The sequence below is a fragment of the Manis pentadactyla genome, chromosome 2 (genome assembly GCF_030020395.1).
Source record: "Manis pentadactyla isolate mManPen7 chromosome 2, mManPen7.hap1, whole genome shotgun sequence".
NCBI classification, from domain to species: Eukaryota; Metazoa; Chordata; class Mammalia; order Pholidota; family Manidae; genus Manis; species Manis pentadactyla.
The window spans coordinates 29,650,460-29,665,878 of record NC_080020.1 but is presented as its reverse complement, the minus strand read 5'-3'; the positions used below and the strand labels follow the sequence as shown (position 1 = coordinate 29,665,878).

Below are 15,419 nucleotides of genomic sequence, written 5' to 3'. Positions count from 1 at the left end.
AGAGACTGTTCTATTATTGGTGCCTAAATTAATTCCATTGTGGTCAGAGAACATACTTTGTATCACTTGCATCCTTTTAAATTTGTGGAGACTTACTTTCTGGCCCAGAATAAGGTCTGCCTTGGTAAATGTTCTGTCTGCACTTGAAAAGAATACACTTTCTGCTGTTATTGGACAGAATGTTTTATAAATGGCAATTGAGTCACCTTAGTTGATAAGCTGTTCAAGTCTACTATGAATCTTGCTGATTTTCTGTCTACTTATTCTATCAATTGACAGAGAAGTGACAGAGAAATCTCATAATTGTGGCTATGCCTATTTCTCCTGACAGTTCTGAGTTTTTGCTTCATGTATTTTGAAGCTCTCATTAGGTGCTCAGGTAATTAGGATTGCTAGGTTCTCTTGATGAATGATCCCTTTATTAAATTATGAAATGACCTTTTTTTTTCCTAATAATTTTCTTTGTTCTGAGTTCCACTTTGACTAGTAAGATAGCCACTCTAGCTTTCTTTTGACTAGTTTGCATGGTGGCTCTTTCCTATCCTTTTATTTGTATGTTTATATTTAAAGTGTGTTCTTTGTATGTAGTTGTATCTAGATAAGAAAGTTATCTAACTGGAGGATCCTGCCTGTTAAGTGAAAGGATTAGTGCATTTACATTTAATGTGATGACTGATACGGTTAGGTTACAGTACATTGTCTTGTTACTTGCTTTCTATTTTTCTTTTTTGATTTGATTCCCATTTCCCTCTTTTTCTGCCTTCTTTTGGATTAACTGAATATTTTTCATTATTCAACTTTATCTCCCTTGTTGGTTTTTAGCTATAGCTCTTTGTTTTGATATTTTAGTGCTTATTTTAGGGTTTATTAATTACATTTGAAACTTGTAACTCCAAATGATATGCCACTTCACAAGAGGTATGAGAATATTACAACACTATATTATCATTTCTCCCCTCTAACATTTATGTTGGAACAACTTACAATTAAACCAACAACATATTATTATTTTTGGCAAAATTTAAGCAACAAACAAATTGTATATATTTGCCCATATTGTCATTATTTCCAGTGATCTTCATTCTTTGTGAATGAAGACCCCTCTTTCCTTCTGGTATCATTTTTTCCTGCCTAAGGGACTTTTTTTAACATTTCTTATAGTACATGGCTACGGTGATGCATTCTTCAGCTTTTTTCATGTCTAAAAAGTCTTTTTCTTTTTTTTACTATATTCTATATGCTGAACTTTCATCCCTGTGATGAATTTATATTATGATTGAGATTTTGTGCTTCTTTATTCCCTTCACCTATTTCACCCCTCCATCCCAGGCCCTCTCCCATGGTAATCACCAGTCACTTCTCAATGTCTATGAGTCTACTGTTGTTTTGTTCATTTTGTTTTGTTTTTAGATTCCATATGTAAGTGAAATCATGGTATTTGTCTTTCTCCACCTGACTTACTTCACTTAGCATAATACCCTCTAGGTCCATCCATGTTGTTGTGTTTATCTTTGTGGCTGAATAATATTCCACTGTATATATGTACCACAACTTCTTTATCCATTCATCTATTGACAGACACTTGGGTTGCTTCCATATCTTGGCTACTACAAATAATGCGACAATAAACGTAGGAGTGCATAAGTCTTTTCAAAGTAGAGATTTTGTTTTCTTCGGGTAAATTCCTAGAAGTAGAATTACTGGGTCATATAGTTTCTATTTTTAGCTTTTTGAGGAACCTCCATACTGCTTTCCATAGTGGTTGCACCAAATTACATTCCCAGTAGTGCAGGAGGGTTCCCTTTTCTCCACATACTCGCCAACATTGGATATTTCTTATTTTTTGGATAATGGCCATTCGAACTGGTATGAGATGATATCTCCTTGTGATTTTGATTTGCATTTCCCTGATGATTAGTGATGTGGAGCATGTTTTCATGTGCCTATTTGGCCACTGTAAATCTTCTTCAGAAAAATGTCTATTCAGGTCCTGTCCATTTTTTAGTTGGGTTATTTGTTTTTCTTGGTGTTGAGTTGTGTGAATTTATGTATTTTGGGTGTTAGCCCATTATTGGATATACCAGTCTCCAATATTGTAGGTTGCCTTTTCATTTTGTTGATGGTTTCCTTAGCTGTGCAGAAGGTTTTTATTTTGATGTGGCCCCACTTGTTTATTTTTGCTTTTGTTGTCCAGGGAGATGTATCAAAAAAAATTATTCATGTTATGTTCAAGAGATTTTTGCCTATGTTTCTCTCAGAGTTTCACAGTTTCATGTCTTATATTTAGGTCTTTAATTCTTGGAGTTGACTTTTGTGTATGGTGTTAGGAAGTAATCCAGTTTCATTCTTTTTCATGTAGCTGTTCAGCTTTCCCAACACCATTTATTGAAAAGACTGCCTTTTCTCTATTGTATATTCCTGCCTCCTTTGTCATATATTAATTGACCATGTATGCATGGGTTTATTTCTGGGCTCTCTATTCTGTTCCACTGATCTATGTGTCTGTTCTTGTGCCTGAAAAGTCTTTATTTTACTTCTCTTTGAAAAATATGTTCATTGGGTATAGAATTCTAGGCTGACAGAAGTTTTTACTTTCAGTACTTTAAAGATGCTGCTAATCTGGGTTCTTGCTTGTATTGTTTCCAATAAGAATTCTGTCATCCTTCTTTTTGGTCCTCTGTGTGTAACATGTTTGTTTCTCTGGCTACTTTTTCAAAATTTTACAACTTTAAAACTTTTTCTCTTCATCACTGGTTTTCAGTAATTTGATCATGATTTGCCTTGGTGTCGTTTTGCTCATGTTTTTTGAGATTGGGTTTCACTGAGCTTCTTGGATCTGTGGTTTTGCAGTGTTCATTCAATTTGGAAAACTTTTGGCCATTATTTCCCTCCTCTCCTTCACAGACTCCAAGAACATGAATATTGAACTGTTTTAAGGCTGTCCCTCAGTTTAGTAATGCTCTTTTCATTTTTTAAAGTTCCTTTTCATGTTTTATTTTAGTTTCTTTTCTTAGGTCTTCAGGTTCACTAATCTTTTATTTCTGTGTTATCTAATCTCACATTAGTCCTATACACTAGTCTTCATCTCAAAAGTTGGTTTCATTACTAGAAGTTCAGTTTGGATCTTTTAATATCTTTCTTGCTTCAACTTCTTAAACATATGGAATAGTTATAATAACTGTTTAAGTGTCTTCTGCTAATTCTAAATTCTGTGTCAACTCTGAGTTGGTTTTGAATGAGTGCAAATTTTTCTCAGTATGGACTGTTTGTCTCTGCATCTTTGCATACCTGATAATCTTGACTGGATTTCACCTTCGTCTGTGCTGAGAGTTTCGTGTTTCTATAAATATTCTTGAGGTTTGCTCTGGGATGCAGTTAAGTTACTTGGAAACAGTCTGATCCTTTTGGGTCATAATTTATAATATTTTAGACTGGTCCAGACCACTGTTCAGTCTAGGGCTAATTAGTCCCCAGTGAGGCAAAACTCTTCTAAGTGCTCTATCCAATCTGTCATGAGTTATGAATTATGAGTTTTACAATCTGTGTGGTGGGAAGAAGCAATATTCTTGACCGTGTATTACTTGTATAACCTGTTGGTGATGTAAAGGTGCTCAAGAGAATACTGGCCTGTTATAATAATATGAGCTTAAAAGTTCTTGTGAGAAAATTCAGCACATACAATAAATTAACCAGGTGAATTTAACAAAAAGGTAACAGGCAAAAAAAGAAGCATGGTACCAGGAATCTGGTAGGCTAGGGCCTTTTACTGCCAAAAAGATTCCATTCAGGGTCATTCATTACTAGAAGCTAAACCCACAGGCTGGAGAAAGCAGGTCAGGATTATAGAAACATTCATCCTCACCATGGGTAAGCTTTGCACAGGAGAAAATGCCCACCAACAGGGAGTCTGCACAGGTTCCTTCAGACCCTGGCCACTGCAGCAGTTTGGGCCCCACTGCCACCAGCTCTGTGCTGAAGAGGGGTTCTGTGTGTGGCTGCCAAGCAGCTCTGAAGAGCCCCTGGGGAGCAGGGAAAGTGGGCCAGCCCACCAGCCAGCCTCTGTTCCCGGTCCCCGGCAGGAGGTGTAGAGGGTAGGCCTGCTCAGAGCCAGCTGGCTGCCTCCCACATGCAAGCCCAGCAAGTCAGGCTGAACTGCCTAGTTTCCGTTCTCTGTGGCTGCACGTTCTCTGGTATAGCTTCTGGTGGAAGCAAAGGCAGCTGCCACAAACAAACAGCCCTTCAATCCTGTTCTTGACACACTGTTGCCAAAATTCAGTTTGAAGTCGTAAAAGGCAAACAACCCTCAGCAACTGCTGGAGAAGTTGTTTAAGCTAACAGAAACTGGAGGGAGTTAGAGGCTCAACGACTAATTTCCTCACATATTTCTGCTGTTGAAATGCAAGAAAGATATCCTCCTCCCCGGAAAACAAAGAAAAGCTCTTTAAGACATGTATCAACTCATTTCTTCCACAACTGGGGATTCTGAAATAGGGGCATGTCAGGAGCACTGCTTCTAGTGACACCTTTCACAGTAACTTGGATGCTGGCTGGGTGGGTGGGCTGGTAATAGAGGAGGAGCCTGAGGCATCCTCCGCCTAGAACAAGGGTTCCTCACTTTACTGATGCCTGGAGCCCTCTGACAGCCTGGGGAAGTCTACGGTCACTTCTCCAAGCAATGTTTATAATGCATCAAGTAGAATACACAAGATAAGGGAAACCAATCAGACTGAAATATAGTTACCAAAATAATAAAAGTTTTGAAATATAATAAGAAATGTGCTTCTTTATTAACACATTAAGCAAGATCTCATGGTAGTTCTAAAAGCTATCTTCATTTCAAAGTAGTGCTGATTATCCATGACATTCCAAGATACCTGTAAAGTGATGTGAAAGTAAATGATTTTTTCTGGTGACATTACAGCAGCTTTGTTGCCTACGTTTCTAACAAGGCAACACTGAAGTTCGTTTAGAGGTCAGTGAAAAGAAAAATGCAATATTTTTCTTATCCAAGTTTATAGACCTTTCTGAATTCTGTCCACAGGCCTGTCTTAATCTTTAACAAGATTAAGAAGACCTTTGTTTTTCTGGACTGTAGGGGGAGAGTACTGTACTGGGAGACACAGGGGCAGGCCCTTGCCTGGCTCCACCTCTACCCAGATGGGAGTCTCCCCCATTAAGAATGTACACTCTTGCCCTTTCCACCTGCAATGTCTTTCTGCAAAGGCTGGTGCAGGGTGGGGGTGTCCTCTGGCGCTCCGCAGCACTCTGCATCTGCCCTTCCGACTGTTCTTCTCTGCTGTGGGGTAGTAACCTGCTTATGCCAGCTGTCCCCACCTCTTGTACAAGGCGAAAATAATGGCTCATTTATCACTGTCTTCCTGGAGTCAAGCACGTGGTTTGGCACATAAAAGACCATTAATATATATTTACTGAATGAACAGATGTAACCAGGCCCAGCTTCTCTCTCTCATTGTAAAAATATTCCTTATTTCACAGGTTATTTCAGCCCTGGTTATAATATGTGAAAATTGCTTTCTGAGATTTTAGAAAACACTGAGACCCCAGGTTGAACCCCCAGAGATTCAGATTACAGTGGTCTGGGGTGGCGATCTGGCCTTAGTATGTCTTTAAAACCACCCAGGCACACCCAGAGTTGAGCGCCCACAGGGCCACAGAGCAGTGGCTGGGGTAAGAGTATAATGCTCCAGATGAACTTCTGTCCTGCACTCAGCAAGATGAAATTAGTGCAGAATTCTGAACTCCGCAAGGAGCTAAACATATCAATTGAGTTTCTGACCCTTTTGAGTAGGTCACACTTCTGAATCCAGCAACATCGGTAATACTTGAACTACATTCTCATACTTGGTTGAAAAATCTCGGGCTTGACCCTGATTGAATTGAAGCAAATTGCAAACCTCACAGGCAGGCGCTCTGTGGCCCCTTTTCTCCCTCCCCTCACTGCAAGAACTCCTTAGGAATAGAGCCCAGTCCTGGGCAGCAGCATGCCTTTCGGGTGGGGATTCCTCTGTGGTTTAGTATCTACAAAGTGGAGGTGATAATACCAACACCGACCTCAAAGCACTGTTGCAGGAACTCAAAGATGTATTGGGACAGAAAGCATTTTGTATGTAGCCAAACATACTACAAAGATTAATTTTTTATTTTTGCATTCTACCAACTGAGTTCTTACAGGTGGAAAGATCTTATTATGTTATGGATTCTAGGTTAGACTCCTTATATTTGAATTCTGGCACCTCTTACCAATTGTGTCATCTTCTGTAAATTATTTAACTTTTCTGTGCCTCAATTCCTTCTCTGCAAATTGCTGGTGATTAAGGTAACTTCCTCACAGGATCTTTGGAATGTTTTGCTGAATTAATGCCAAAGTTCTTAAAGTACCCAGAACACTGGCTCTACAACTTCAGCTTCGAATCAGAATCACCCAGAGGGCTTGTTAAAATACAGATTGCCGGGCTCCAACCAGAGCTTTTGATTCAGTAGATCTGGGCTGGGATCCAAGAATCTGCATATCTAACGGTCTCCTAGTGATGGGGATGCTGCTGGGTCTGGGGACCATACTTCGAGAACCACCGGCTTAAAACAATGCCTTGCATGGGGTAAGCACCTAGTAGGCGTTTGCTGTTACCATGTTTTCCTGGCCTCTACTTCCTGAGTACTTGAGCAAAACACTTCATGCCCCAGCGCCACTCAGTACTGCCTTTGTGTAGAAGTCACTTTGTAATCTATTACTTACAGTGGTCCCCAAAGTGTAGATCTAAGACAAGGTGCACCAGCATCATGTGGGAGCTTTTTTCTAATGCAAGTTCTCAGGCCTCAACCTAGATCTAATGAATCAGGAATTACGGGATGAAGCCCAACATCCTGGGCTCTAATAGCCCTCCAGATGATTCTAATGCATCTCAATTTTGAGAACTGTTGCTCTATTAGAAAATCACTCTGACCACAGTACCCAACTGAAAAGGTCCAGTGGGGCAGGAAAGCTTAAGGTCCAGAATACTGCTTTTGTTTGAACTGGCTCAGCTTCTTTGTCACCTTGTGGCCCTTGCATGAGTAATGACACTCCTTTAAGCCTCAGTTTCTCACAGGTAAAACGGGCATCCTTACAGGACCTACCTCAGAGGAACCTGAGACGATGCAAACAAAGTGCATGGCACACAATACCTGTTCAAAGGATGCTATCTTTATAATTGTTACAATTTGTCCTCTGTCAAAATGATTTGAGACAGCTTATAAAAAAGAGGTAACTATAGAAAGGGATTCTGGGGAAAAAGACCTAACTATATAGGTGCACAGGATAGCTAAAATAAAGATTTTTAAAAAAGTAATAAAATGTCACACACAGAAGGTTGGGAGAAGGCTGAAACTGTCACAGCACTCATCTTCCAAACTGAGGTCTGAACTTCCCTGAAGAGGTCCCATGGTCCACTGCCCAGAAAGAGGAAGGAGACCGGCTTTGTGGGGAAGACGTCTCTGTGCCACTCCACCTCTAAATTCTAGGAGAATCTGATCCACCAAGCTCTGCACAAAGGCCCTGTGCCACAGGGGAATCTCCTCCAGCAGCTCTCTAAATACCTGTTTCTTTAATTAATGCTCAACAAGAGCCAAGGGCAAAATCCATACATCCCAGCAAATGAGAAAGGTTACACTCACTTTGGGTGCCGAATATCAGGGAGAGAGCGATTCAGGGAGATTTTATCACTGACGTAAATGTTAAATCCATTTTCTCGGTACGCCTGATCCACTCTCTCAGCGTCGGTCATGGGGTAAGGTCTCCCTTGTTCTCCATTTCCTACAAGCAAAGAGCAAAGTCGATGTTGCTAATTGAATGGAGTGGGTAAAGAAGGATGAAAAGTATGATTAAACCACACAGATAAAACTTCACACTTGGATACAGAGTGTACCTCCAGATTTTGCAGGGGAGGTGTAAAGAGGGGCGAGGAATGAGCATGTATTCAGCCATGACTGTGCCATGTACTTTACAGTCCTATTCTCATGTACTCTCCACAGCAAGTCTTTGGGGTGGACACCGGAGCCCTCATCTTATAGACAGATAAACCAGGACTCAGAAAGTTTATGAAGCCATGTTGTTGGGCTTCAAAGTCCATGCCTTCCCCACTTTGCCAGGAGCCTCAAATATCCCAGGCCTCAGAGTCCAATACCTGGATGGGAGGCCAGGTCTACCACATATGAACTGACCAACCTTGGGCTAGTCACACTTCCTCTCTGAATGGCAGCTTGCTCCCATCTGGTAAGCACAACATGTTGAGAGAGTCAAATGAGAGGATGCATATGTGAAAGATTTGTATAAACAATAAAATACTGTATACATGTGAGGATATATTAGAATCACTCTTTAGGCAAGGCAAACTTTATATGTAAATAAAAATCACCACAAATGATGAAAGATGCTTTGATCTTTAAGCTAGCAAATTTAGATCTGTGCCCAGCCCGAGCCAGAAATGCCTGAAAAGTGTTGCTTTTGGCCATGGCTTTGAGTGGATAAAGTGCTAGCTTTCCTCTCTCTGCACAATACAGCTGAGGAAAGAGTCCCTGATGCTCCAGGAAATCATTCTCTGGGCTTCTGAGGGTGCAGATGGTGAGTGGGAATGTCCACACCCCTGCAGTAACAGCCTAAGAACCCTCCACTGGCGAGGGGTTCAAGGAAATGGTAATAAAATCAGCTGGTTAAAAATCACCTCATCTTTTAGAGCTTGTGATCTGAGCAACACCCCATTTACTTTGCAAAGTAAATATTGACAACATCAGGTTGATGGGAAGGTGCGAGCTGAGAGGTGGAGCCCAAGGGCTTCCTACTCCAACCCAGGTGATGCAGGAGAGGACTCTGCCATCTGTAACTTGCAATGCTCCAAGATAAGCATGCTGGCTAGTGCACGGGACAGATTCCACAAGGGACACAAATGCAGCAGGCAGCAGACGAAGAACAGAAGCATCTGTTCGGGGAAGGAAGCTTCAAGAAGGCATGCCAGGGAATGATTCAGAGTTCAGGCCCTGGAGTCAGGCAGAGCAGTTTGAAGCTCAGCCCTGCTCCTCCCAGCTATGTCATCTTGGGCATGCCATCAGTTTTTCTGTGTCTTGAATTTTGTTCATTGCATTAATTGGGATAAGACGGTTCGGTGTGGTGCTTAAGGAGGTAATGCAGGGCAAGATGCCTGGTACATAGCTAGCACGCAACACATGCTGGTTATTATTCTCAATGTTTCCATCGCTTACTCTTTTCTTTCTAATTAGCCCCATATTCTAATACTTTCAGCATAACTGCCTGTAAATAAGCTCTTCAAATGTTTCTTTTCTTAATTTAAGCAGTACACCCCCTTCATTTTAAATCACTTGCATACAGAAAAATGCACATCATATCTTTAGATGTCCCTGATCATCAGTTAAGATGATCAGCTTTATTCAGAGCTTTGTTGTAGTCTGGTTTTGTCATAATGTAATTTAAAAAAAAATCAAGGTAATGGGTTCTCTGAGATAAAAAAAACAAATGAAATACCCCTTATAAATAAACATCTCTTATATTTCTATACGACTTCCTAGTATTATAAAACTACTTCATACCCATCACTGTACTCTCCACCTTCATAACAACACCCTGAGATTGTCCAAGCAGGAGCAGGAGCCTCACTGATGGGGAAACAAGGCTCAAGGAGCTCAGAATTGATCTGATGACCACATGACTGCTAAGTGGTGTCACAGTTGCTCTTCTGACCCCTAGTCTGGGCTCCCTAGGGATGATCCTCCACATAAGTTCTGTACACGCCATCCCATCCCACCCCTTCCCAACTCCTCATTATAACAGGAACTGTTCCAAAGCTAATTAGTCAAAGATAATTTTAGCCGAAGCCCACGACTCCATTCAACTTTATAACTTGCAGGGCTGTATAGGGATCAACTTTGCCGTCCAGACCTGGATTCAAGACCCAAGCCTGCCTCTTTCTCTGTGTGACTGCAGGCAGATTACCCCACCTTTCTTGACCTATAGGTCCCGTCTTGTCAAATGTGCCAAAGGTTGATTCAGGGTTTCACCAAGAAAATGTGCAAAATGTGGAGCAGGGGCCTTGCTCAGTGTAGGTGTTAAATAAATGTGGGCTCTTATTGCTACTGCTTTTTTTTAGTGGTAAAACATCTTATAAGAGAGAGAGATTTTCTATCACCCAATAAAGGTAGCATAGCAAATTCCTGGAGGCAGTAGATCTGTTGATACGAGTGGAGAAAAGGGTCAGCTAACAGGTAAAGAGGGAGGATTCTGGGAATCAGGGGAAGGGATGACGGCGAATGGAGAGGAGTCACAAGGAGGTCTGTACACTCCCGCTAAACACACACACGTGTGTGTATGCTCCCTCCGCAGGGCCTGCCGTGGACGAGTCTGCGCTTCTCCATACCTTCGCGCTGAGCGTCCCTCCTGATGGCTTCTTTGTCGTGCCAGTCCTTCAGCTTTTGCCCATTTCCCACAAAAAATGTCTTCGTTTGCTGATTGTGTAAGCCCTTAAAAAGAAAAGACAAAAACTGTAAAAAAGAAGAAAAGGAGAATTAAGTTTCATAACAGAGACCTAGAAATTCTACTGTCTCAAGGAATTTTTGGTACTGAGTGTCTGTTATCATTAGTTCCTTTGTTCATTTATTAATCCCCTCAGTATACCTCTGTTAGTGCCTGCCATGTGCCAGGCAGGTGTGCAAAGGTCAGAAGGATGATGAGCACACAGTGTCCACCCTTCTGGAACTCGCAAACAAGCAGGAGAGAAATGAGATGGACAGACATTCCTTCCCCCAAGGGAGAAAGTGGTGAGTGTAGCTCTGTCCCATAGAAATATAAGCGAGCCACAAATGTAAGCTGCATATGTGACTTCCAATTTTCTAGTATTTATATTTGAAAAAATAAAAGAAGTTAAGTTAGCTTTGGTATTATTTTTTATTTAACTCAACATACTCTAAAATATTTTCATTTCAACACACAATGTAAAAAATTACTGAGATATTTTCATATAATTGTGCATCCATCACCATAATCAATTTTAGAGCATTTACATCACTTCAAAATAAACCCTGTACCTATAACCCTCAGTCCCCATCTCCCCAACCCCAAGCTCCACAGTCTTAAGCAACTAATAATCTACTTTTGTACTTTCTGTCTGTATAGATTTCCAATTATGGATACTTCATAGAAATGAAATCATAACTGGCTTTTGTTTAATATAATGCTCTTAAGATTCATTCATGCTATAGCAAGTGCCACTACTTCATTTCTTTTTATTACCAAATTAATGATATGTTTTATATTATTTTTTGGTACTATGTCTTCAAAATCTGGTGTGTACTTTACACACGTGTTAATCTCAGTTCCGAGCCTTTCAGGTGCTTTCAACAGCCACTTGTGGCCAGGGGCTATATACTGGACAGGGCAGGATAAGCGAACCTTAGATGATGGGCTCAGATTAGGTGCTACAGGACTTCACTCCTACCTGGGAGAACTGGAGAAAGTTTCATGAACACAGGGTATTGGGCTGGGCTTCAGACAAGCAGAAATGGGAGGCAGTCAGGGCAGAGGGCCTGGGCACAGACTTGCTTGTGGCAGAGCTGGGCTTGGCCTGAGAAGTTCTGAGCACAGGAGTAGAAGGAGGGTCTTGCTCATCTCTACAGTCTCAAAGAGGGTGCACATTTGGCAATTATGTGTGGACTGTATAAACAAAGCAGTAGGATGGCTGAAAGAAAAGAGCAATATACAGCAGTTACAAGAGAGTAGCCCCCAGGGGCCAGGCTCTGAAAGCATCCATTGTGTGTCTGGGAGGTGAGCCCATGCTGGTAGACCCATTAGGAAGCAGTTTCCCTAATTAAAGAAGGCTACATTCCAGAGTCTGGGGTCATCAGAAGGTGCCAGATGCTTTCCCATGCCAACAGTCAAGTCTAAAGACAGACCTGGGGCTCAGTTAGAGCCTTCCCAAGGTAATACTGCACAGGAGGGCTGTTCAAATATCTTCCTGTGCTCACTGTAAATGAGAATGGCTTTCTATGCTGCCTTGCCCATTAAAAACTCCACAGACTTGTTACTGCCACTGTGGCTTGCAGGATGCAACAGTTCTATTTCCTATGTAATTAGCTACAAAGGCCCTGAACATGTGGGGCCTTGGAACATCAGCACTAGCAAGAAGCCACTGGAATAAAACTATCCCCGAGCCTGTTTGGTATCTGGCTGAGCCTTGCACTAGCAGGTTTTCCACAATGGCTCAAGATCCTCAGGACAGCTCTAATGATAATAACAATCCTTTGCCTTCCTTCTCCTACAGACCTCTCTGAGTTGCAAGAAGAAAATCCTGAAAGTTGGCAGGCCAGATATATCTCAGTTGGAAAGAGAGCTATGAAAATAAAGGCCATGTTGCCTGCAAACAGTTCTTAGAGTTCTCAGACCTCACAGAAGCTGAGCTGGAAGTTCCTTGAGCAGGTTTCAACTGTGCTGAGCTCCATTTCCACAGGAGATACCTCAGTGCTGCCTTGGGAAGGGGGGTGCTGAGTCAGAGCTTGACCCCCCTTCAGTCAGACCATCAGTGCATCTGTTTTCTGCTCTGGGGTGGGGGTGGGGTTTCCCTGTGGGATTTCATTTTAAAAAGGCCCTGTGCTAAAAACAAACTAACAAATCAAATTTCCAAACAACTAATAAATAGTACTTGGAAACTAAGCTAGGGCCACTTTCCTATTTACAGGGTGGCTAAGCCTTGGGGTGAGTCAGGGACCTGCCAAAGGAGAACACTCAGGAGTGATTGGTCAAGGATATCTAGCAATCTTTTATCCAGCCTTGCCTCCCAATTCCTTTTCCCTTTTCCATTACACAAAGCCTGGAAACATCAGCTGACTACGTAGGTCTCTGGTGGAACTGAAGAGGATTCCGCAAGTCAAGCCTGTCTTAATGGAAGGTGCCCATCTAAAGTGGTTCTCCAAATGTGAGCCAGCAGCGCGGCACCACCTGGGAACGAGTCAGAAGTGCTCATTCCTGGGCCCCACCTCATGGCTCCTGAAGCAGAAACTCTGGGGCTGGGGTCCTGCAATCCATGTTTTAACAAGCCCTTCAAGAGATTCTGATGTACACCCAAGTTTGAGAACTACTGTTTTAGCATGAAGGAGGCCATAATCCTACCTGCTCTGTGTTAATCAGACCAAACCTGGGCTATTATATCCAAGTTGGGCTATAGTATCCATGTTGAGCAGATATTTATCATTAAAGGTCACAAAAGCCTTAGGCATGGTTGATTGCTGACAAATACAATCCAGAGGCTTTTGAGGTTCTTTGTTTTTGTTTTTTTAATTTCCAGCATGAAAAAAAAAAGGAGATTTCTTATTGTTTTGTCAAGATTTTGGCTTCTTTTGAAAACTCAAAAGCCATGTCAATGCTTAGACTCAGTTCCTTCAGCCCCACAGCTGAGCTAAACAACAACAGCTGCCCTGCCTAGGCAGGGCATGTTGCTCCAGTTTGCTACAGCCCCCACCACTCCTTACTGCACTTCACCTGGCTCTCATCTCTCTTTTGTGGAAGGTTAGAGACTGTGTTGCAGGAAGATAGTAGATGAGAAACAGTGGCTGACACAGGAGGAATTATTTTGTTATATGAGGTTCTGAGGCTAGAGTGAGTGCCAATGGCAGAAGTTACTGAATAACTGAGGGGTTAGTTTAAGATAGAGAAAAAAATCCAAAAGTTGGAATGTGACAAGATTAAATAGGACTTGGAAGGAGATGTTAGAAGAGACCAGGAATAGGATGTTCAACTGTTCATAAGGATATGAAGGAGGGTCCTCCAGTGCTGGGTCAGTGCTAGTGCTGTGCCAATGTTAATGTTCAATACAATCACGTGGGCATCTTGTTAAACATGGATCCTGATATAGGAGGTCTGGGATGGAGTCTGAGATTCTGCATTTCTAACAAGCTCCCAGGTGATGTTGATCCACATAGGAACATAGGACACTCTTGAGTATCAAGGATTACACGATCTTTAAAAGACATTTCAAAAGCCTAAGATGCCATGAAGGGCACCCCTATGCTTTTTAAAGTCTCCCACACTGCTAGGAGTTGGGCATGGGGTTGAATCTCAAGAGTTGTGACCTCACAGAAATACACTCCTTGAATCTTGGTCTCAGGATGAACAGTGAATTGCTCAACTGACAGCACGGAGAATTAAGGTTCTAAAATTCAGGGATTTTCACACCCTTAATTTGACCACCTTCACTGCCTTTATCTTAATGAGGTACATCCTTCCAGAATGATCTGCAGAGATGACCTATAGTGTTCTAGTTGGTCTCATTAGTCCTTCCATTTTCCCCAAACTAAGAGGACTTCAGAACTTGCTGACCCAGGCAGTTCAACATGTCCAAGCATGTAATTACTAGAGGGTCCTTGAATATCTAAGCTAAGCAGTTCAGCCGCTCAGAAACAATCATGGTAGCTATTATACCATTTTACAGATGGAGAAACTGAGGCCCAAAGAGGCTAAGCTACCCAACTAAGTCAACACAAGCAGGCAAGAGTATAACAGTCATGTTCTTTGACTCCCAGGATAGTTTTTAGTGGAGAGAGCTCTTGCAATTTGACCTTGGGCAAACTACAGGAGTCACAGGCACCTCAATTTTCCCACCTGAAAAATAGCAGACGGCACTACCTGCCCAAAGGTATTTTCAGATGTCCCAAGAAAATCATACACAGTATAGCCTGAACACTTTCAGAATTCACACATAGAATGTAGATATCAATTCCTTGAGGATTTTAAGACTCTACTATAAATTCACATCTACTCACCAAATCACCTTGATACAGGACTAAAATTTTACTACATAGGTTAAAAAGATTTCCAGTAATAGGTCTGAGCTTTTGGTAGGAGAAAATACTGGTTTCAATTCTTAAATAACAGAGTATTCAGAGCCCAAAGGGCCCTTAGGATCCTATCCACAAACCTTACCAAAAACCGTGGTCAATTTCAGGTGGTTCAGGAGGCTCTGAGGTCCATCCACGGATGCCCCCTAGGAAGATCATTCAAATCATCACCCAATGTTTACTGAGATCTGTTTTATGCCAGGCACTGTGCTGGGCACTGGGAATACAGGTGTGACAGCACAGATCCCATGCAGGTACTGATGGTTTTACAGCCTGATCAGTCTCCTCAAAGGGTGGTTCTTGGGAGAACTGGCCCTCATTACAGTTGTAAGTTCCTGGACCCCATCCTGAACATATTAAATCAAAATATCTGGGAGTAGGAGGCCAGAAAGGTGTGTTTTTAAACACATTTCTCATGTGACTGTGATTCACAATAAGGTGGAAAACCCCTCATCTAAATCCAGCTACCTCAATGTACCTCAATATGAAATCTGAGGCTAACACAGTAGAATAGACTTGCCTTAAATCCC

The 15,419-nt window shown here is 41.9% G+C and overlaps 1 protein-coding gene across 2 annotated transcripts in view; it reads right to left on the bottom strand.

Annotated features, from left to right (window-relative positions):
- Positions 1-15,419, bottom strand: part of GALNT10 (polypeptide N-acetylgalactosaminyltransferase 10) — a 256,916-nt gene that overhangs the window by 127,042 nt on the left and 114,455 nt on the right. Inside the window, exons 2-3 of one of the 2 annotated variants that reach the window (XM_036909479.2) lie at positions 10,422-10,545; positions 7,672-7,810 (exon numbers count right to left, since the gene is read on the bottom strand). In XM_036909479.2, coding sequence (XP_036765374.2) covers positions 7,672-7,810; positions 10,422-10,545 — 263 coding nt within the window. The remainder of the gene's footprint in view (positions 1-7,671; positions 7,811-10,421; positions 10,546-15,419) is intronic. The other variant, XM_036909566.2, reaches the window with a different exon arrangement.